This window comes from Pogonomyrmex barbatus, unplaced genomic scaffold (genome assembly GCF_055798465.1).
Source record: "Pogonomyrmex barbatus isolate J1 unplaced genomic scaffold, ASM5579846v1 scaffold3, whole genome shotgun sequence".
Taxonomy (NCBI): domain Eukaryota; kingdom Metazoa; phylum Arthropoda; class Insecta; order Hymenoptera; family Formicidae; genus Pogonomyrmex; species Pogonomyrmex barbatus.
In genome coordinates, this window is record NW_028297127.1 from 19,746,810 (window position 1) to 19,769,533 (window position 22,724).

Here is a 22,724-nt window from a genome sequence, read left to right on the forward strand (position 1 = left end):
GCGAGAACGCAACGCTATCTAACGGATGACTCTCGAAATATTCGTCATAACTTTTTCTATAGCGAACATAGACGGAAAGCTTTCACACAGCTTGTGTTAATAATAGAATGTTTTCAGAAGTAAAATAAAATAATAAAATACATGTGTATACAGAATAATTAATTTTGCCTTGATTTTAAATAAATATCTGCTGAAATTAAATATTTATTTTTGTTATTTTGTCTTTATTCTTTCATTTTTGTTTACGCTTGAAATGAACATGGTTGAAATTAATTAGCAATTCAATTTTAGCTAAACACTCAGCGCATATGCTCATATACGTTTAAATTCTTTATCGTTATAACATTATTCTTCATCGCCATGACACTATTTTAAATATACAAAGTTTCGAATTTCATAATACGTCAAAAAATGTCTTATTAGCTGTAATTTCGATTAAGAAAGATTAGTATCAACGCGTTTTGTTTGGAAAAGTATTTGAAAATCGCAGAAAACAAACGGTTACAAGTTGTCACGTTATCAGCAGTTGTAAATTTTACAGATAAAACAATATGTTTTTAATTTAACAATTTGCACAAAAAATAAAACGGATGTTTATAATAATGTATATCGTTTCAAATTAAAAAAAAATTTGTTCATAAATTTTTTCAAAATTCTATTTATTAAATCTCGATTTAATCAAGATACGCTCGTTGCAGCCTTATTAGATAATAAAATTAAATGACGAGAAAACAACTCAACCGATATTTACAATATATTTTTTTCATATTAATACTTTTTATTTTATCATATCGATATACGTATTATCTGCTTAATCTTTGATTGACTTTTTTGATTCGAAAATTATGAAATTATTGCGGAGTTATCGCATAATTACTTTCTTCTCGCGTGATAGCAAGTTGTCACATTGTCATTTATTAATCTTATCTATGTCACGTTGACTGTTCGCTGACTAGTCGTAAATTAGTAAAATAGCGAGAAATCAGATGCGTAGTTCGTTGTAAGTTATGTATGTTAAATTTGCGTGATCAAATGCGAGTCGATAATTAGACGTTGCTCCTTGGATGATCACCAAGTCGCGTCAACGGATGTCGCGAGCGAATACGACATAAATCGCGTATACGGTTTATCGATATAATGTTTATCAGCTTTCACAGCCGATTCAAAAACATTAAGATTTACGTAACATCTTATTGTCTAAGTGCGTGACTTTATAACTTCCTCGATGTATATTTCCAAACGAAGAGATAACGAGAAATATCGAGCGCTTGCGCGATCGATAATTCGATACGCAATTCCTATGCAATCTCGTTTTCTAGACGAACAATTCTTCGCTGTGAGATATAAAAATTTATTTATTTACACCGAACGTTTATAACAGTCCACTGTGAAAATAAAATTTGAAAGTGTTTAAATGAAGTAACTTGATGAAATTTTCAATTTTGAATTTAGCAAGTTCACGACGATGTGCATTCGCGTCCATTCTAACACAATTAATAAATATCCAGTTTTGTATATTGTATATTTTATATTTTGTATATTGTATATTTGTATAATTCCTGAAGATATTTGATAAATTAGTGATTATCCCTATCGAAGATATAAAAACGAATGCAAGCTGATGTGGGATGTTATACTGCTATTCATCATTAGAACCGGTTTCATTCTATTTGTAAAGAGTATCTCTCCCATTAGAGGAAGCATTGAATTCTTTCATACAACAAACCTCTATATTCTAATCTATCATTAAAATGAAACCTTGGTAAGTTGACAAATTTTAAAATTTGAAATATCAAATTATTTAATTTTTAAATATCACAAAATTATTTTGACAACAGGATACTATCAGATAATCAAGTTCTCAATATGTTAATAACTTGGACAGTAGAAGAATAAAAGCCACCTTTGATCGAGAATTAATATAAAAATTACGTATCTTGGCCATCGTACTTACATCAAGCGCGACCTTAATTAATCAAGTTGCAGACGGCAGGATGCCAAAGGTTTTCGCTTGGATTCCGGTCAACGGAGAATCCGCTCGCGATGCCGAAGATTTAACCTTCGTATGATTCGTACGATATTGGAAGAGCCCATTCATTAAAAGAATCGTCCAAAATTTCCGTAAACTGAGAAATTAATTAGTTAAATACATTTTCCGTAAGAAGATTTTTCAATTTTACAGAAAATGTTTAAACTAGAATCAAAAAATATCAGAGAACTTGTACGTGCGTGTTTAAAAATGATTTTTGAGTGAAATACAAACGAGAAAATAAGATTCGCAATTTTGTTGATCAGATAATATTTCGTAGTTGCAGAAAAAAGGGAAAAAGTCTCTTCTTTATCTTCACAGAATAACAATGTGATATCATGTGAATCATGAATGTGAGTCACGAGTGCATTTGTTGGCAGCTTAGCAAGAGGGGGGGGGGGGGGAAAAAGCATTTCCTGAAATATGCAAGAATCATAATAACTTTTTAAATACAGGGTATTTATTTGATATTTCATTGTCTGTCAGGGTGATAAATAAAAGCGGATCTATTTATCGCTAAATAATTTTTCTTCCTTTCGATAACAATAATTTCATTTAATTTTTTCATATTTTTTCATATTCACTTGGATATTCTCGAGAAACATTTAAAAAATAATGTGTGTACACACTCGAAGAAACACACGTAACGCATTTTAAGGATGTGAATCCACATATATGTGAGAAAGCGCTAATTAGCTCTTGGCAAAAATTACGAGCGAGGTTTTACATGGGGACAGAAAAGGGAAGCGGATGCGAGTGGTCCATTGTCTCTGTCTTCACGATGTAAAAAAGAAACGTCTCTTTTTCTTGGCAAACTTGGTGGATGAAAAAAAAATACACCAATTTTCCTTCTCGCTCGAATGATTCGCCTGCACGAGGTGCTTGCGCTCGCGGAGCACTCCAGTGGGTCTATTTTGAGAAAGCGGCGAGAAACACGCGATTATTTTAGTTACATTTTTCTTCGCCGACTCGCAGAACGCAGACGGACTCGTCTACACGAACATCACGATGACTGAGTACGCTACTTTCCGCCTATCGAACGACTCGTTTTCGATTAATAAGCTAGATGCATGATGAAAAAGTCGGGAATCTGATCCGAGCTCGAAATTATTCGAATCCATCCGAAACTTTGTAGAAAAACGGCGGCAACGGCAACTGTGGCTTCGCGACTGTGAAAACGTGACGGAGTTAAGTTAACCGGAGTTAAGTTACCGTGTCTCGCGGGAGTGAAAAAAAAGAAAAATCGTACGAAAATCGTGAACGTGCGTTTCTCCGATTGTAATATAAAAAATATTTATATGAAGCCTTTAAGCGAAAAGCGATTCTGTTCGTGGATTCACGTTCCAATTTCTCAAGTGCCACAGGGAGTTTTGTTGCAAGTGCAAAAAGACTGTGATATCATTCCATCCCAAATTGATTTCCTCTTGCTGTTTGCATTAATGAACCTTCCTTACATGCGTTCGTCATGCGCTAGGTGGCTTACAAAATAACAGCGTGAAAACCGCTCATTGCTTCGTGTCTGTTTGCCCTTTCCTTGCTGCTCGTACCTTGAGACGTTATTCTAATCAGTTGTCTCGTCTTCATAATTTCGTCATCATGGATATGCGAAGAATGTCGAATTGGAATGTCCTGAGCGTGGAGGCTGCGGTGCAACAACTCAACGCTTTCGAAGGAGATGACCCCGAGAAGATAATAAGACGTCCCAATACGGTAAGCGAATCTACTATATTTTTGTAGTACTGACGATTTTTTCAACTGGAAAAGAAAGAGACAAGATGATAAAATCATCCGTAACTTCATCAAATCTTTGACCAATAATAATTTGTGTCAAAGAAAGATCACATAATTTTTTCACACAATTAAATATTCGATATTGAATATTGGAAATACGCATAAAGCAAAGACATTTAATATTGCAAATATGTATAAAATCTTTTTATATCTCGAGCGGATAATTCGCAAATATTCGAATCGAAGTATTCGAAGTATTCGAAGTAGTTCAACCGGGCCGAAGACAAGAGAGAACGTCTCGCGACGTCGTTGTCAGCGTCCGCTCGCGTTTCTTTTTCACGTGTAACAAGTGTCACATCAATGCCGCTGGGGAATGTCAATAGGTTCCCATTCTGGCCTGATGCCTGCCTGCTTGTCTGCTTGCCTTTATTTATAACTAATTAAAGCAGACTCAGTTGCGACTGCTGACTCTCCTAGGACGGTCAAACGGCCGATTCGCTCGACCACCGTCGGGATTTTCGATTTCTTCCGAACTACGGCCTATTCGGTGCACTTCACCGAAGAATGCGAATAAAATTTTTTTCATTATATTCGTAAAGTTATTTGAACGATTCTAACAATGACTACCTGGACGCAATTAGCTGTGGAGCACGTCAGCGCGATATCCAAGGAAGAATTTAACACGACGCATCGAGGGAAACCGACGGTAATACTGATTATTAAAATCAATCACGCGATTAAAGAAGCAATTTATTATCTTTATCAATTTTCAAATATCTTTTATCACTTCAAAAAGCAGCTGTATATTTTTTTCCAACGCTTTTATAACAAAAATAAATTCTCACCTTTGTGCGTTCTTCTTTTTACCTAAATATCGCGTAACAGAATTTCTAAATAAATATTTTAAACAATTTCTTTTATTGTATATCTTTACATTTTTAGAATAATAAAAAGAATTAATATAATTCTAAAATTTTCTAAAATTTTCTAAAATTAAAAATCGTAAATTGATATCATTAATGATTCGATATATTTTTCATTTTAAGAAACTGCATTAAATCATATTCATTGCAATATTTTCATATAATTTTTATTTTATTTTTTATCATTTTTAATGTTGTCTTTTTGTAACTTGTTTGTTATAATTTCAATATATATCTATTTTATGAACTTGCAAACTGGCTTTTAAATCACGTTAGACTGACAAATAATTATAGTTTTTTTTTTATTTCTTCTGTAAGAAAAGTAAAATATGATGATACGTTTCAAGAAACTAATTTGTCATTAAGCAACACAAAAAAATCATTAAATCTTTTCCTCTTTTTTTATGTAATATTTTTTATGTTGTTTCTATTATATACAATTTCATCAAGAAATAATGCATAAATATTCAAAAATAATTATCTATGCGTATAAAAATAATAATAAAGTTGACCAGTATCAAGACAATCGATATGAGTTCTGTCATTATAGTTTAATGCCCCGATTGGAGACAGTTTAGCTACTAGGTATGTAATTAGAGTTTCTTAAGTCATTAACTTCGCCGGTCAACATGAGATTTGTAGACCTTAATTATGCGATAGACGTGTAACCTGTTGCTGGTAGTTCATTAAGTATATCACATTGAAGTCGTGCCAATCATTACGCTAAAAGCGCACGAAAGATATTAGGAAGATTATCTCGCGCGTAATTTGGCGCTGAATTAGCATAATATCATTTGTACACATTTATTAAAATAATAGAAAATCTTTTTTTGAAGCATAAAATATTCTAGTTTTTGCATTATCATTTGTACATATATTTTTCAATTTCTGCTGTGTAAACATAAGAATTCAACGCTAATTTCTGTTGAATGCTATTAATTTTTGTGAACAAGCCAAGAATGCAATTCATGTAAATATTATTTTATATATATATATATATATATATATATATATATATATATAAAAGAAATAATATATATTCTCGAAAATGATTATATCAAAGCTGAATCACTTGCAGCAAACAGAATAATATATTAATTAAATTATTACCATTTAATAATAATTTATCGATATAATTATTTTGTTTTTTAGATACTATGCATACAAAAATGGCTCAAAATATTTGCAAGCATGTTTTTTTCATGAGCAACCAAAATTTAAAATTTGAAATTTTTGTATGAGTGATCGATTTGCAAGTGACGTTCGTACGACAAACCAGCCATTTTGAATTAGGTACTTTATCACGAAATAAATTTTAAATTTTAAAAATGCAAAATTTATCCCAGTACGTGATGTAGGCATAGTGGAGTTTAAAATAAAGTACAGGCAAGCCTTCCAAGTCTTATATTTAGGGCGACGCGCAAGCGCGATCCGATTAAAACCGCTGAAGACTTGTAGTTTAAGCTTCCCCGAATTCCGCCTCGTGTGTCGCGATTCCAACAGATCGCGTGTAACTGCAAATATTAATAGTCATCGCTTATTAAGTTTTTATCCATATTTGAAAATAATATATGGTGTATAGTGCAATCAAAAATTTTTTTATTCAGTACACGGAAATACGGAGATAAATCGCGACTCTACGGTGTTTTTTAACAGCAAAAGTAAAAGGGACCTTTCGAAATAATAATAAAAGTGTAATAAAACCGGGAAAAAAATATTTAAACGATTAATTCTATTGGATAAGAAAAAAGATAGAATCCGTGAAAACTCCGAAACTCAGTCTTTATTCTAAACTAACGTCAAAAGAAGCGGCACCATGGATCTTGGCGGTGTGGATGTTTGGGGTCAGATTGCCCTAGAAACATCTCAAATGTATGTTGCTGAAGGTGCTGCCGCTAAAAGTCGTACTGTAAGTTAATTTATTTAATATCGACGTAATATGACGTTCGATCGTCTATTTTTCGCACAATTATCTGAATCCGTTTATATCACGTTACGTTTTTATAGGATATTTCAGTGTTAATTCGTTGGAGAAATTTAATTCGCATATCGATTATTAATTTCTCATGTGAAGGTTCTTAACATAAAAGAAATTGATATTCAAAATTGATAAATTTAGCCTGGTTTAACGAGAAGGATAAGCTCGACGAATAATGTACTTACGTCACAAGTTTAATACGATTCGAAATCGCGCCAATAATGTGAACATTAAGTATGACAAATGAAGAAAACGCAGAGTGAAATTGCAGAAATTGTTTTAATTCGTAGTTCGACTTATTATTTTTACTTTACTTCTTAATTCGTCGAATAATCTTGAATAATTAAATGAGCGATCAATAGTGTACTCTTGATCTTCACGTAAATAAAATATCTTTTCTCCGCAGACGATAGAGAAGCTGCCGGACAAAGTTTTGCTAAACGTCTTCAGCTATCTTTCGCATCGCGAGATATGCAGGGTTGCTCGCGTCTGCAAACGCTGGCGACAAATCGCGTATGACACGCGCCTCTGGAAACACGTGTCCTTGAGACCGGAAGTAAGCGGACTTCACGTGAGCTCCCTGGAAAACTTGTTACACTTAATCAGGTAACGAGAAGCCATAATGTATAATCCTCGCGACTTTCAGATGTTTTCTGGGCCATTTTTATATACAAATTCTAAAAACGAAAAATGACCTGCACATGCAGGATAGTCATAAGAGTAATTTTAAGGCGTTTGCAATTTGTCGCAATAATGTTGTAGATTATCTAAAAATTTCAAATCAAAGCCAAATTAAAGAAATATTTATTTGAGATATTAACGTTTTTCGACAGAGACGAAAAGAACGAAATCCATTCTTATTTCAGATATGGAATTTATCTATTGTAAAATAATGAATACGGTTTGATATTTACAGCGTACGCTTCGGACCTTCATTGAGGTACATTGAATTACCGATCGAATTGATCACACACACGGTTCTCCACGAATTAGCCAATAGGTGTCCAAATTTAACACACATGTTACTGGACTTTTCAACTGCGATGCAACTGCACGACTTTTCAGAAATGCAAGCATTTCCCACGAAATTGAAGTACATGTGCATTTGTTTATCAGAAGTCATTTTCATGGAGGGTTTTATGCGAAAAATCTATAATTTCATAAACGGTCTCGAGATTCTTCATTTAATCGGTAATCGATTAAAACTATATTCTTATTCTACATATTCTATATTATTTATATATTTTATGTGCTATAAGGCTGAACTCCAATAAATAATGTATTTTCTAAAAAAAAGTACGGATATGCATTAAATATAATAAAAATATAATTACACAAATATTATTATAGTTAAATATATTTGGCAGAAAATAATGTTTTTTTCATAAATTTATAATTTATCTAGCAAATCTGTAGAAATTTTCATAATTAATTATGATCGATTATTCTTTAGGAACTTATGAAAAAATCGAAGAAGAAGAAGAAGAAATTTATGAAGTGATAAATGTGCACAAATTAAAATCAGCGACTCCAAATTTAAGGGTTATCAATTTATATGGCATTAATTTCGTGGATGATTCGCATATCGATGCCTTTTCTTCCAATTGTATCCAGTTAGAATGCCTAGCTGTAAATTACTGTGCCAAAGTGACCGGTTCGACCATGAAGACTCTCTTCCAAAGAAGCCGAAGATTGAAATGTCTTCTTATGCAAGGAACAAGTGAGATATTACTTACGACCTAATTAAAAAAATTTAACTGAAATCTTCAAAATTTTACGGACATTTTACGGACAACTTTTTGTGCAAACCGATCACATTATTTAATCTACGTCCAAAATTTAATGCAAGAAAACCCTTCACGCGGTTGAAATAGTAGTGTAATCTTTTTCGTCGGCTTTTAAAAGTTGCATGAAATGTGAACATTTTAGATCTGCAGAGTGAGTACGTGATGCAAGTGGAATGGGAAAAATCGAGCATTCAGGAACTCGACATTACCGCTACCGATCTGTCGACGGAATGCCTGATTGACATGCTGACCAGAATTCCCGGGCTGCGTTTTTTGAGCGCCGGTCAGTTGAACAGTTTCAATGATAACGTGCTAAAATCCTGGACCGAACTTGGGAATACGCGGAATTTGATAGCGCTGGATTTGGACAGCTCCGATAACTTGAGCGACGAGGCCCTGCACAAATTTCTGTCGAGGCACGGCCATCAGCTCTACGGCCTCGCACTGTCGGGCATGCCGCACATTACCGATCAGCTTTGGCAAAGCGTACTACCAATTCTTACCAATGCAAGGTGAGCATTTATGACACACAACTGATTCTACTGTATATAAGTATATCGTTGTGCTAAACGTGGAATAAATTCGTGATATTACAATAGGTGTTAATTGCACAGTAAATTATATGTTGAATAAAAAAATGAATATCGTTCTGTTTCACGAATCTTAACATTTATACTTCTATACTTAAATTGTGTTCATTATTGCAAGAAATTTATTAAAAAATTTTTTTATCTCTCTTATTATTGCTTTCTTTTACATCGTGACAACTTAAATTTTGTATACGTGTTTGTATACGTGAAATTACAATGATACGATTTCAGAATACTTGTGATGGGCACTCAAGAGAGATTAGGCGTCAATATTCACGTAGATCAATTGATGGATGGAATCGCCAATAACTGTCCCAATTTGGAGCGTTTGGAACTGCGATGGGATCCAGAAAACTTGCGATTTTCGGATAAAAGTCAAAAAGCCATCGATATTCTACGCGTGAAGTGTATCAAGTTGAAATGCTTAAGTTTAAGGTGAGATTAAGGTAAATACGTAATACGCGTAAAACAAGCAAAATTTATCAAATATTATTTTGTTACAGTGACGGAAGATATTACGAAATTGTCAAAGCGAATTTCGAGCGAGCCGATAGGCTAACGGTTGTTAGAACAATTACCTGTTGCAGAGTGTCGAATTACTATCTTTTGCAAAATTATAAAGATCTAATTTTCAATTGACGACAGCGTTCAGATTTTATAAATGTTGTATCAATCTTGTGAGAAAAGACATTGATGTGAAAAAGTGCTTACAAATTAAGACAGAAATAATATATATTTATATAAAATATATTTTCTTTACAAACAGTATTAACGTAGATAGTACAAGAATTATAAAAGAAAATAACGTATAAAGATTCATATTGTATCATAAAATTGTAATTTAATAGCGCAAGCATTAAATTTCCTGCGTCGAATCAGTAATAGCTTTCGGAATTATCCCAACGAGAACAAACTTCAAAAACGCTTCGCGCAAACGTGAAAATTGCGATCTCCCAAACGCAGATGCGTCAGATCGCGAAACATCACGCACGTCGCCCTCGTCGTCGTCGTCGTCGTCGTCGTCGTCGTCCTCGTCGCCGTCGAGATATCCTTCCGCGCCTAGAAACTGGTACTAACCGCGAGGTACGCACACGTTGGCAATGGCGCGGTTCCGCCATATCGATTATTTGCTAATTTATTCATGCCTGCGAACAGACGACGGCGATGACGACGACGACGCCGCACTGGCCACCATCGCCGGTCGATTCGGACCTCGTTCGTCGGCCACAACACGCGAGCTGCCACGTTCTATTACGGCCGCGCCATTATAGTCGGCCGAGGACCGTCCCGACGGACGAGTCGGGCCACTCGTATGATCATCACCGAGAGTCGCCGTCGATTCAATCTGCATCTTCGTCACGTCCCCGATGTCGGACATCGACGAGGACTCGGTCGAGAAGCGGTTGAAAATCGTGCTCGTGGGTGACTCCGGCGCCGGCAAAGTGAGTTTCGGTGTCGTCTCCTCGGCTCGAAGATGCGGCGATGGCCGATGAAGAGGGGGGGGGGGAGGTGATTGATCCCTCGTTTCGGTGCCCAAGGCTAAATGAAGGATACTCTATTAGCGCGTGCCTGTCCTGTTTGTTTAATTTAAATTTGTTTGCTGATCACTCATGTTAATACCGTGAAAAACCGGTATAGCAAGAGTCCTTCAACAGGTGATAGGACGAGTTTCGTTAGAAACTCAAAGTGTTCGACCAACGCTTCTTTTTCGTAAGAATTGTACAGACGGAGAAATTCAGAGTTCAATCCTCTCTGTGAATCTGTTTATATGATTTTTTTTTGGAGATTTATTAATTTAAATATTATTGATACTTTTACTAATGATATATTAATATATCAAGTAGTTAATATCATATTTTTGAATGTATGATTACGTGAGCGATATGGATTAACGATGAATGTAATGCGCGAGCTTGGATCGATGACATCTTTGTCCGTGACTTCGTGTTTCTAGATCCAATGCGGAAACTTTCGTAATATGCGATGTTTGCGGTTAGCATATTCTTTTGACCATTGACGGAACAATAAAACGAAGCAGATACAAATTTTCTAATCGATGCATTTTTGCATTAACGAGGCTGCATTAACCGTATATAGGTCATGGATTTATTAACTTTAGCAAGCTGTTTTCTCCGTGTGTTGATGAAGAAAGATGCTATTTTTTGTATAATAATAAATTTTTATTTATTCAGGTTTTTACTATTACTTATTCAACATAAAATTTAATCCTACATTTTGTAATATTTGTCAATATTGTTGTAATGTAAACGGAAATATATCTTAAACATAAATTTACCAAAGTTATATAATACGCACAACGAAAAATAAATTACGATTGAAGTAATTTCAAAACTTGCAAAACTTGAAACTAAACAAAACAACGCTCAGTTGTGACATGCAAAATGATTCTAAATCTTTTTATTTTTTAACTGCAATTTTAATTTGTCGTTAATTACCGCACAATTACTATCATTATCAGTTGAATACCTATTATTCTCCTAATGCGATCGTCTGTGTGTGTATTCTTGATAATTGAAATTCAAGGATCCTTCTTTAGACCAGCATCGTCCAGAAGTTTTGCAACAACGATTTCACCAGGCAGTACATACCTACCGCGGGCATCGACTTCTTTCTCAAGAACATCAGTATCGGCAGCTACAAAAATGTCAATCTGCATCTGTGGGACGTCAGCGGACTCGCGCTGCATGGGAATATGCTGGACAAATACATTTTCGGAGCACACGTAAGACTTCTCACTGTCTGCACTCTGCTAAAAAAAATAAATATTTTACCTTATAATTGATGTTAATTTATCACTTTTGTTCACGTGCTACAATTATATGTTGTTACAAACCAGTGTATTTATGAATCAGATCATTCTTTTGGTATACGACGTCACGAACAGCTCCAGTTTTGACATTCTGGAAGAGTGGCTCGGTCGGATCAAGAGTTTCACGGATTCTTACGACGAAGTGCCTCTAATAGCGGTTGTAGGCAATAAATGTGACATGGAACATCAAAGGACAGTTAAGAGAGATAAATCGCATCGATTCGCTGCGGAAAATGGATTTCCTTATCACGATATGTCCGCGAGAACTGGAGAATCGGTATTTCTTTTTTTTTTTTTTTTTTTCCTAATAAATGTGTACATAAAAAATATATTTTTTATATTTATATATCGAGTACGAGAATAAAAAGACTAAAAAAAAAATTGTATTTTTTAGGTATCTTTATGCATAGCAAGTTTGGCGGCGCAAATCTTGGGTGTCCGATTAACAAGGACGGATCAAGACTTTCATAAACCCATTATTATTGCCGAAATTGGAGACACGGTAGATGTGAATTCAATACACAAAGTCGTAAAAAGAATTCCCAACAAAAAGCAACACCCGATTATATTCCATCCCCATTTCCCTGCCTCGAAATCCGCGGTGTGTGCACTCCAATGATACTCATCGGACACTATTAGGATATCTTTTTTACATAAATTTAAACAATATGCATATTGTAATTTTGTTCGATATAAGAAAAATTGTACTACAGTTATGATAGTAATAAATATAATACATCATATTTCATACTTGTGCAGTAACATTTTATACATGTTATAAACTTCATTCGAGTGCACATTTTCATAATAGCACGCAAATTACATAATGCCAAGAATGTATCTTTTTTTACAATTGTCTCGCGCGTGAATGTCTTGAATATATTTATACAATCATATCATTCAAATTAAACACACTGTATAAATGAAAATAAAAATTATATTTATGTAGCATGGGGCTAATGGATAAATATGACCACAGAATTTGTTTATTGTAGATTGAAAAACAGATTTATTAATCTCGTTATGGTACTAGTTACACGCGCAACATAGATTTATATAACAACATTAAAAATACATTTACATGATAAGATTTATTGCAAAGTAATAATAACAAAGCATATAATGTAGTGTGAAGACGTATGTATATATTAGTCAGAGTTGAGGAAATTACTCTTGAAAAGTAACTCGTTATCGTTATTGTTACTTAAAAAGAAACGATTCGTTATGTTTTTTTATACTAAAACGAGATTAGATTAAGTAAAAAATTTACTTTTCTAATATTTTTTGTTAAACTACCAATGAAAATAATAAAATTTTTTATTTTAAATTCTCAAGAACACAAAAAATTTAAACAGAAAGATTAAAAAGAAAGATAAAATATTCAAAATGCAAATTAAAAAATTGTCATTTTCTTTAAATTTATAAATACAGTTTATTTCTTTTTTATCCTCAATTTTATGCTTACAATTATATTTTTATGCTTGCAATTTTTAAAGGCCGGTACTTATAAAGTCTATTCTATATGTTAATGTAGCTTTGTGATTGGTTTATGATAAATTATTTCTAAGATGATTTTATATAATAACGGATTGTGAATATCGGAAGACTGATATTAAACATTGAATATACAAAAATTATCATAAATAGGTTCAAAATATATAAAGTAACGATAAATATAACTGTTGAATTCGTTATCCTTATTGAAAATTACCTTACAGTTATTAAAAAAAAATAACCGTAACGATAATGGCGTTACGAGTAACGCGTTATTTCCCAACTCTAATATTAGTAACTCACAGAAGAATTCAAAATTACTAGGAAGATTTATTAAATATTATATTACAAGATGCGTTTATCGAAAAGACGCAGCGATTGAAGATCTGATATAAATAAGATAAAAATAATAAGCACTTTAGATAAAACAGTTTTGTGCTTTCTTTTTTCTTAAATAAAGAAATTTACAAAGCTGTTTTAAGAATAATTTCTAAGATACTCCACATTATTCTTTTATTCTTTCAAAACGTTGCTATTAATAGCATTTATTGATTTTGCATATTGCTGCAAACAACATCAAAATTCAATCATTCAATTGAATATAATCTCTCCTTCCTAAAGATCATCAATTCAAGCACATACACAATAATCTTTACTAATCCTTGAAAAATTTATCTGATTGGAGTATAATATTACAATCATTTACTTATGGCACAGTTCTTTGTTTATACTAAAACTGCAGATACTGCGTTTCATATACGTTATATAAATCAACACGTATTAATTTATATTGTTAATATCTTTTCGAAAAACGTAAACATCAGCAGTGCTATTCGTATAGCGTTACAATTCGAAGACATGAAGGAAGGACAATTTGTGCGTACGTGATCAGAAAGACTAACTTTATATAATCTACGCATCGCGCGTTCACAATACATGCAATTATGTATATATATGACAATAAACTTCAAAATCTAAAAAAAAAAAAAAAACATAACTTGAGATCTAGCACTTTTAATAAATTGCTAATAAATTATATGCTAATGTTACAAAATAATATTTTTTAAATATATATTTAAATATATATTTATCAATAGATTACTATCTATCTTTATACATTATCTATCCTTGTAAATTATCCAGAACATTTATAGTGCGTTTAAAATATTTTTCTGGAATCACAAAGAATAAGAATTATTATATATAAATATTTCTGTTAAACTTGTATGATGTAAATAAGAAAGATTATTGTTCTATTATGATTAGTTCTATTATATAAATAATGTATTGTTATTTCCACCGACATAAACGAGATTTACTAATATAATTTATACGGACGGTGCAATTATGATTTGATTATTCTCTTATCAAATTACATTATTATATCACATATTCTGTACAACAATTGCAAGATGTAAAATTACGAATTCAAAACTTTTACATTTCACTGATTATCCACGCCAGGTTTAGAGAATAATTGCTAAAAAATCTCTCGCACTCTTTTCTCGTATTATTCTAGCAAAATTTTCAGTCTCTTATTATACTACAAAGAACACGAATACCTTCATTCATTTATTCCAATTGAAATTGTAGTTTTATACTATAAGTCTGATTTTGTGAGAGGTCTCTTTGGCCATGTATTTTTCTCTAAAAGTTTCTCCTTAATTTCCCATAACTGATTGAGCTTTTCATTTAAAGGTGCGGTATACGTGTCAAGCCACTCTTGTATCGTATAATTGTCATAAATATCCTCCATCGCTGTACGCATCTCTTTCTCGATATATATTATTTCCATTTTATGTCTGTCCAAATCAGCGACCGCACGCTCGACGTAACTAGGACTAGCAAAAGAATACTTAATGTTATATGGTTTTAACCATCCCTTATAAGTATTGTCCTGTTCCATTTTCGCTATCTCTTGCGCCAAAGAGTAAAGACGTAAAACAGCCGCGTACACCGACACTCCGTGGAAGCTGCATTTGGTCCAGCCGTACTGCGGCTCCGGTATGCTCAACGAGATGACACCGTCGCATTGTAAAGCTTCGGATATACGATCGGGCACTTCTACCGGGAAGCCGTTTACATCCGAGGCTTGTAGTATAGCTAAATTAATGGCGAGAGACGGCAGTCCTACCGGCAGCAACTCGCAGAGGACACTGAAGTGATCGTATCTCTGCCATCCGGTCAGCATCACGCCCTTGAATGTGATTTGGCTTGAGTATCTCTGAATGATTTCTAACCAACGTTGATGGTTCTCCATGTGATATGAAATGTCTGTGTAATATCTGTCCGGCGAAGTGGCCCCTTTGAATGCCGTCGCGATCCAGACTTCCTTCCACACCGTGGCGTAGCTCTCCCACAGTTGATCTGTCAGCGTCATACCGGGATCAGTGGTGTACTTCCAGATAACCGGCTCCACCGTCCGGTGCAGACCTCTGTCGATAATCTCTTGTGGCGATATATCACGAAATTCGTCGTCCCACATGAGTACAGTCAGTTCCGGGTATGTCTCTTTGATATACTTGACTACCGAAGAGACGTGATCTAGGAACAACTGTCGCTTGCTCCACTGCCTCTTGGCCATGATATCTAAACATCTCGAGCATTCCCCTATCTGATAAACCTCATCTGCGCCGATATGCAAATACTTGGACGCTGGATGCGCGGACACAATTTGGTTTATCATCTCGTAGATCAATGGTAGTGTCTTATTGTACGTAGGGCACAAGACTTGGGGATAACGCGGAACTTCCCTGAAGTCTTTATACTTGTCCAACTTGAGGACGAATTCCATATGGCCGAAGGTTTGTATCAACGGTATGATAACCAACTGATTATTCCTGGCTATATTTTGAATCTGCGTGATGTCCCTCCTGGAATAAGAGTTGCCGGCGTGTATGTCCTCGATGCTGTCGGCAAAGGGGAACATGTCTTCGTACTCCACAAGCACGCCGGTGGCTCCCAGCTTTCGCAGCAGAGGGAACAGGTAGTTATAATAGCTCATCTTCGGCGGGGCGCCTTTCAGATCTAGGTGGACGATCTTATGGCCCTTGAACAGCGGAGTGCCGTCTGCAAACGATTTATCGTGAGTTAACTCGTTAACCAGTCTGTTCCTACCGTTCCTCAAATTCCCCGTCATCTGGCCCTCTACTCGCTGCCCTCTGGCAGCGCCTTGAGAGCTGTCTGTGAGTTCACCTGGTGGGTACACATCCTCGGATCTCAGGCGTGCGCCGATCTTGCCCGTTGATATCTCGTCGATCTCGTTACTCAGTATGTGATATATGACGACCAGCAGGATGAAGCTGAGGGTCGCGAACACCATCAGCGAGGCACGGCCCCGTAGACGCGTCATGACGTCGGGAGAAATTCGCGCGCTGCTCTTCGGGGATCGAGTCGTCGTCAAAACTTATCGCACTGTCATGTCCATCGTTCACGAGCCGCGCGATCCCGCCAGAGGAACAAACGAAGAAAGAGAGAGAGAGAGAAAGAGAAAACTATGAAAAGAGAAAGAGAGAGAGAGAGAGAGAGAGAAACAGCTATTATTGCGGAACAACGCAAGAGACACGCTCGGCGTTGCTCGTCGAGTCGCGGGACGTGCGCATACCTCGTGCGTCGCGGGCGCACCTCGATCTCTCGAGAGAAACCGAGACGAATCGCGCGGCCGAGTTTCCCACGAAAACCATGAAAAAAAAGTGGCGTTTCACACTGCAGTCGGCCGCAAATATAAGCGAAGACAGGCGCGGTGCTGCTCGCCACGCGCGCGGTCTATCGGCACCGCCGAGAGACACCGGATCGGGAGAGAACAGGGCAGGAGACGAGAGAGGAGATGGAAGTAACGGGATGTGGAGACGGGAGAGACGGGAGAGACCGGAGAGGAGACGCTTTCGGTCTGATGTACGCGCGGTCGCGCGCGGCTCGCTGATCCGAAAAGGGATGATGATGCGTGTGGCGTAACACGATAATTATTGATCCTTGCATTTTACGCCACGCCGAGCCGAACGGGCGCAGCCCGTTACGAATTTCAACGACCGTGATAAAGCGAGCAAAATGTTGTCCGTGATTTCGATCGATAAAAAAATAAAAGAGAAATTTCACAAACGCTAGATCGCGATTATTCGAGAGAAATCTACGATCGAACGTACGTTACATGACAGTGATCTTATGTGACGTAAGATCTGGATAATAATCTTCGAAGGATAATCTGCAGCACGCGCCATCGTTTTTTTCCTTTTAATGTTTCTCGTTTATTATTCAATTTTTTTTCTAATGGATTGATCGATTCTAATCAATTGTTATACATTTCATTAGGCACTAGAACAAACGATAAACGTTATCGCTAATACCAGTAATCACTCACAGTAATACTCGTAGTTTGATAAGATATAAAAATAGCATTGATATCAGTGTTTAGTCGCTAGGTGAATAGAAAAGGACATGTTAAAATAACAAATTGAACATCTGTTTTAATAAAAACTTCTTATTTAATTTTTCTCTATACTAATCGTCTCATATTCATTTCTATCAATGTAAATTAACTTTAATATCGATTTAACTTACTTTTCATCTTTTTCTAGTTTTTACAAAAAAAAAATAGAAAGTAAGTTAAACTGAAATTAAACTCAGTTCACATTTATAAATGAATTGATAAAAAATGAGTACCTGTACGATTAAAGAGAAAGAGAAAGAGAAAGGAGGAATAAAAAAGAGGAAGATAGAAATAAAAAAAGAAGTGATTTACTCTCTTTCTCTCTCTTTTGCGTTCAAATTAGTGCAATAATTTTGAAATAACCTACTTGATTTAGTAGAACCAGCGGATGACGACGATCGATCCAATCGACAATGAAGTACCGGAAGTTATCGCTTGTCAAGCCGAGCGAGTGCCAACACGCTCGTGTATTATATTGCGTTGCATTTCCGTCGTGCGGATATCAATTAAATATTAATTTATGCATTGGATGCGCGTAAGCATTCTCGACATGGTGTGGTTTCGGCCATTTTTTTTAATTAACAAAAATGTTTACGTACCTTGGAAATTAACGTTAGGAATTAGCTTAATTTCAGATGTAATTACATCGATAACATTCTTATTTTGTTCAATGGAATACGAGAATAAGGTAATTTCGAATAAAATAAATTAATGCATAGAAATGTGCAACGGCTATCGTAACGTCGTAATCTGAAATGACGCGACATCTGTCGAGTTATAAATAAGTTCGATGATTCCGAATTTTATCGGAAATCTGCAATTTATAATTTTAATTTGTAAATCTATTATACACAGATATTTATCGATTCCAATTGAAATAAAGATGATGGAGACAACAATAAAAAAAAAAAAAATAACTGTGATAAACGAGAAACGTAATTGATGTTATGTTCCAACGATCACTGCAAATTGCATGGGTATATATGTATTTCCTCATGTATATAGTTTCGTGCCAATCAGCACGAAACAATTATATTATCCGGCGTTAAAATATGCTCAGGACATGCATCATGGTAAAAGCAAAAATTGAACCTCTGGTCGAGTGCATAACATTACAATAGTGTCGTTCGTATAATAACATGATGAACAATAGAAAGCAAAGTTTAAAAGTACATTAAATAAAAAAATATCATAATAAAAATCATATTATTATAAATTATATTATAAAATTTTTCGCTTTTTCTTCAATTAATTAGACATTAATTTTATCTCGATTTTAAATCATCCCGATTTTTCCTCTCTCTTACAAATTTTCTTACGATCTTTTTTTAAATTTTTTTTCATAAAGTGAAAAATTGAAACAATTTCTCAGTAGAAAATGGGAAAGCACAATTTGAATTAAATGGACCACCCGGTTTATAGGGCCAAAAATTGATTTCTTTTTGCATTTTTTCAAAAGATAGCTTTTCAAATATATTTTTTGAAAATTTGAATGTGATTCCTTTCCCTTTCAAAGTTACAATGGTTTGAGCAATCCAGCTTTGAAATAAGATTTGAAGCGCTCAAATCTGGTCGGCATATATTATACCTGAAATACTTGGAATACAAAGATTTTGGACTATTGGCAGGTTGATTTTGAAAAAACAAAATAGCTCTACTTTTATACATATGTATACACAGATGGGTCTGAGTATTTTGAAGGTCCGAAAGAAGATCAATACAAATTTGAAGTGATAGCTCAACAGTTACTTTTCGTGCGGTCCAGAGAAAGTGCGGATGTAATAAATAATAAAATGACTAAGCAGAAAGGAAGCCATGATGTTCCTTCTCATCGATTTCGTTCGCGCAAAAGAAAATTTCAAGGCAATCAGTTTTCAGTTGGGACAAGAAACGAAATTCGCGACTACATCTGCAAATAAAATACTCCACAGTGAAAGAGGTATTATTATTGATCCTTAGCCAAGACTATTGTATTGTCATCTCATTTCTTTTTGTACTTACAGCTCTCTCTCTCTCTCTCTCTCCCAATTAATTTGCAAAAAAATGCAAAAAAAAAAACACAAATTTTGGAGAAACACGACATTGAAGATTTGGTTTAAAGATAATGTTTACATGCAAGTGCGGAAATCGCAATAATAAAATAGAAAAGAGTGTTGATTGGTTTAGGATCATCTGCGTTGTTAAGAAAAGTCATTTTTGTCGTGTGATTCATGTAAGTCGAAGCATTCGTTCGGTTGGCATTTTTTAATATCTTCTTCGACGTAATCTCGAGCATGGATAACCCAGCCCGACTCAATTTCCATGAAATGCAGGAACACCCGTTAGGCGACTGACTATGAGCGTGAGTCACATCTCTGCGGCCGACGAAGGGAAGCAGGAGCAATGATTCTAGACAATAAAGCCGTTTAACGATGGCATCGTGTGCGCGATTCGACGAGTCACTGCAGATACAGTCGAAACCGCAAACCGAGGACTCGAGGACGTGAAAGGCACGATTACATTACGAAAAGGCCGATTACACGTGCTTACAGTAATTGCGTTGATGTTTACGATTTTTGTAAAAATCCGGTAAAGCGCGTCCTTCAACTCCGACACAAGAATGACGACATGGCGTACGAATCCCAAAAATTTCATTCCCGTCTTACGTTCGCTCCAAATGCCATTGTAACTTGTATACATTCAAATTGATGAAACGAAAGGATCGAATCGTGCTTTATCTCGGATTTCCAGTACGTACGTTTTCCGACGCGAGACTCGCGTGAAAGTTTGCTCGTCTAAGTTTTCCCATAGACTCTACACAATTGTAGTAATTGCTTCTGCGTAGTTACTTAGTATTCCATAATGTAAACGTGCTCCTCTTTTTTTATATCCCCTTCCGCGAAGCGTAAAGATTTGCTGATCGATCGATCGATCATCAAATTGATGATTCTGTTGATTATTTATCTCGTAATACTCGATATTCCGCACAAAGTGATTTTAGTTGTCGTCCCAAAATCTTTTCCAAAAATTTGACGGGCTGTGCATCCGTTCGATTCCTCTCTTGTGACTTTTAACATCACATCAAGTCTTTGATTAATCTCTCTTTACCTCAAAAACACTTATTATGATCTAATTTATACGTAAAGCCTAAATCCAATTTTAAAAGTTGCATTTAATAAAAAGACATTTTACGTACACTTTGTACATGTCGGATTTTAGTAAAAACCGCCAACAAGGACATCATGATTAATTTTCTTCCGCAAAGAAACAGATTCTCTCTGACCACTTCATCAAATTCATGCCACAAAGATACCACCTTGTGCATATATGTAGTAATTAAATTGTATCTTCTTTGTGATATATTCCTGCGAAACCGCGACAACAATGCGCTTCCGCAGCGACTTGTACAGAGGAATGAAGAATTGCCGGGCGATTATTCAGAAGTAGTGACTCAAGTGTGCACTTACACGAAGTATGTTAGGTATAATGTATAATGTTTCACGTGCTGCATTCTGTATGCATGCAGTTGCATATGTGCAAGATGAGACTGCTACGAATGTAATCACGCACAGTCGCTATGTTATCTGCCGTTATCTTCCATTAAAAAGGCGTATCTGTAATATACATAATGATACTGTATATTTGTCGCAATTAAGTCATCTCGCCGAGATAAAAATTCTTGTGGAATTTAAGAAATCGATTTTTTTTTTTTTTTTTTTGCGAAGAAAGCGAGAATCATACGTGAAGAATACGTTTCCGAATAAAATTGCGATATAATTGTTTATGCATCGTATATAATAAATAATATATCATATTGTTTATTCGCAGATTGAATTCATCGTCTTGAATTTCAATTAAAATTCAACTCAGTAATTTACTTCTGACGTCAAGTGAAGCGATTAAGGTCCTCGACTAAATGGAATGGCTGTAATTTAACGATAAATTAAAGCAAAATATTGTCACCTTTCTACTTAATATAAAATTAAAATTCTGATGTTAACACATTATTTTGCAAAAGTGATCTTATGATAATTGGTTATTACAGTCTCAATTTCTTCACTTTAATTAATGTAAATCTTGTTATCCGTTTTATTTGAATATTAATTCTTTCTTCTATTTTTACTTTTTTTTTCTTTACTTTACTTTCTATTTTGGTTACTTTCTATTTTGAACGGGATATTCTAGACGCTGATTTATAATCCACATAAAGTCTTGCGGTTCTGACGATAAATATGCAAGTTTTTACTCATTATTCGTAACTCTATACAGATCGCCTTTTGTGTACTCAGCTGCGGACTAACAGCGTAAAATTCCTTTCAGACGCAGCATGCGTCGGAGGCAGCTCGAAATAATTCCATTTTTGTGTTTTTACTTACATTAAAAAAGACAAACTTAAAACTTAGCTTAACTCTAATCAATAATTGACATGAATCACACAGAGATCTCGATAAAAATTTTTATTTTGTTTCCTCAAAAGATACACCATAAATCTTATTTACCCCTTATCTTTCCAAATCTTTTGTACATAGAGAAAGGTACTTTAATTTCTTAAAGAGAAAGGAGAGAGTAAATAAAAAAATATTAGATATCAAATGAGATAGAGATCTACCAGATTACGCTTCGCGCAGAATTTTCAGATACTTTTCTCCCCCGAGGTACACAACACTTCATCTTCGAAATTTATCGCTCCCTCTCAAGGTTGCGATACGCAACTTCTCGCCTCGTCGCTCTCTCAATGACAGACAAATGTCCTCGCTGCTGATCGCGCTGTTCGCGAATCGCGAACAAAACGCACCTTCCAACTCCCGTCGAGCCGCGTTTACGCATCTCGAGGACTTGGCGCATGTGGCACGGCCTCTGCGAAACGGTGCGTACGTGTGCGTGCGCACACGCCCGGTCGGTTTTCCTTAAAGAAACGACGCTCTCTCTCTCTCTCTCTCTCTCTCTCTCGCATTCT

General features: G+C 35.2%; 3 protein-coding genes and 1 long non-coding RNA gene across 10 annotated transcripts; 2 read left to right on the plus strand and 2 right to left on the minus strand.

Annotated features, from left to right (window-relative positions):
- Window positions 1-2,621: 2,621 nt before the first annotated feature.
- Window positions 2,622-9,913, plus strand: FipoQ (F-box/LRR-repeat protein FipoQ). 5 transcript variants are annotated; one of them, XM_089079698.1, is made up of 8 exons: window positions 2,622-3,045; window positions 3,504-3,739; window positions 7,068-7,267; window positions 7,578-7,852; window positions 8,115-8,381; window positions 8,591-8,960; window positions 9,270-9,473; window positions 9,542-9,913. In XM_089079698.1, exons 2-8 carry the CDS (start codon window positions 3,626-3,628, stop codon window positions 9,675-9,677), a joined length of 1,566 nt encoding a protein of 521 aa, XP_088935824.1. In that variant the 5' UTR covers window positions 2,622-3,045; window positions 3,504-3,625; the 3' UTR covers window positions 9,678-9,913. The 5 variants fall into 5 exon arrangements, with proteins under 5 accessions (XP_088935824.1, XP_011632132.1, XP_011632133.1 ...); XM_011633831.3 differs by having other exon boundaries at window positions 2,623-3,045; window positions 3,640-3,739; XM_011633834.3 differs by lacking the exon at window positions 2,622-3,045 and adding an exon at window positions 4,144-4,466 and having other exon boundaries at window positions 3,628-3,739.
- LOC148936137 (uncharacterized) lies at window positions 9,753-22,699 on the minus strand. Of its 3 annotated transcripts, XR_016139877.1 has the most exons (3): window positions 18,156-18,379; window positions 11,893-12,016; window positions 9,753-11,805 (listed from the first exon to the last, which is right to left on the minus strand). It is a non-coding gene; the product is annotated as an uncharacterized LOC148936137 (long non-coding RNA). The 3 variants fall into 3 exon arrangements; XR_016139876.1 differs by lacking the exon at window positions 18,156-18,379 and adding an exon at window positions 18,388-22,699 and having other exon boundaries at window positions 9,753-12,016; XR_016139875.1 differs by having other exon boundaries at window positions 9,753-12,016.
- LOC105423885 (ras-related protein Rab-28) lies at window positions 10,339-14,359 on the plus strand. The gene is made up of 4 exons (XM_011633835.2): window positions 10,339-10,480; window positions 11,596-11,781; window positions 11,912-12,145; window positions 12,263-14,359. The coding sequence occupies exons 1-4, from the start codon at window positions 10,406-10,408 to the stop codon at window positions 12,485-12,487; spliced, it is 720 nt and encodes a 239-aa protein (XP_011632137.1). The 5' UTR covers window positions 10,339-10,405; the 3' UTR covers window positions 12,488-14,359.
- On the minus strand, window positions 12,850-17,520 carry LOC105423883 (hexosaminidase D). The gene is made up of 2 exons (XM_011633829.2): window positions 16,558-17,520; window positions 12,850-16,431 (listed from the first exon to the last, which is right to left on the minus strand). The coding sequence occupies exons 1-2, from the start codon at window positions 16,712-16,714 to the stop codon at window positions 14,963-14,965; spliced, it is 1,626 nt and encodes a 541-aa protein (XP_011632131.2). The 5' UTR covers window positions 16,715-17,520; the 3' UTR covers window positions 12,850-14,962.
- Window positions 22,700-22,724: the final 25 nt, after the last annotated feature.

Coding starts and splice junctions, on each gene's coding strand:
- FipoQ (XM_011633830.3), top strand. CDS start 3,626: ATGGATATGCGAAGAATGTCGAATTGGAATGTCCTGAGCGTGGAGGCT. Junction 7,853..8,114: donor CGAGATTCTTCATTTAATCG/GTAATCGATTAA, acceptor ATTATTCTTTAG/GAACTTATGAAAAAATCGAA. Junction 9,474..9,541: donor TTGAAATGCTTAAGTTTAAG/GTGAGATTAAGG, acceptor ATTTTGTTACAG/TGACGGAAGATATTACGAAA.
- LOC105423885 (XM_011633835.2), top strand. CDS start 10,406: ATGTCGGACATCGACGAGGACTCGGTCGAGAAGCGGTTGAAAATCGTG. Junction 11,782..11,911: donor AATACATTTTCGGAGCACAC/GTAAGACTTCTC, acceptor TTTATGAATCAG/ATCATTCTTTTGGTATACGA. Junction 12,146..12,262: donor CCGCGAGAACTGGAGAATCG/GTATTTCTTTTT, acceptor TGTATTTTTTAG/GTATCTTTATGCATAGCAAG.
- LOC105423883 (XM_011633829.2), bottom strand. CDS start 16,714: ATGACGCGTCTACGGGGCCGTGCCTCGCTGATGGTGTTCGCGACCCTC. Junction 16,432..16,557: donor CGAGGATGTGTACCCACCAG/GTGAACTCACAG, acceptor AATCGTTTGCAG/ACGGCACTCCGCTGTTCAAG.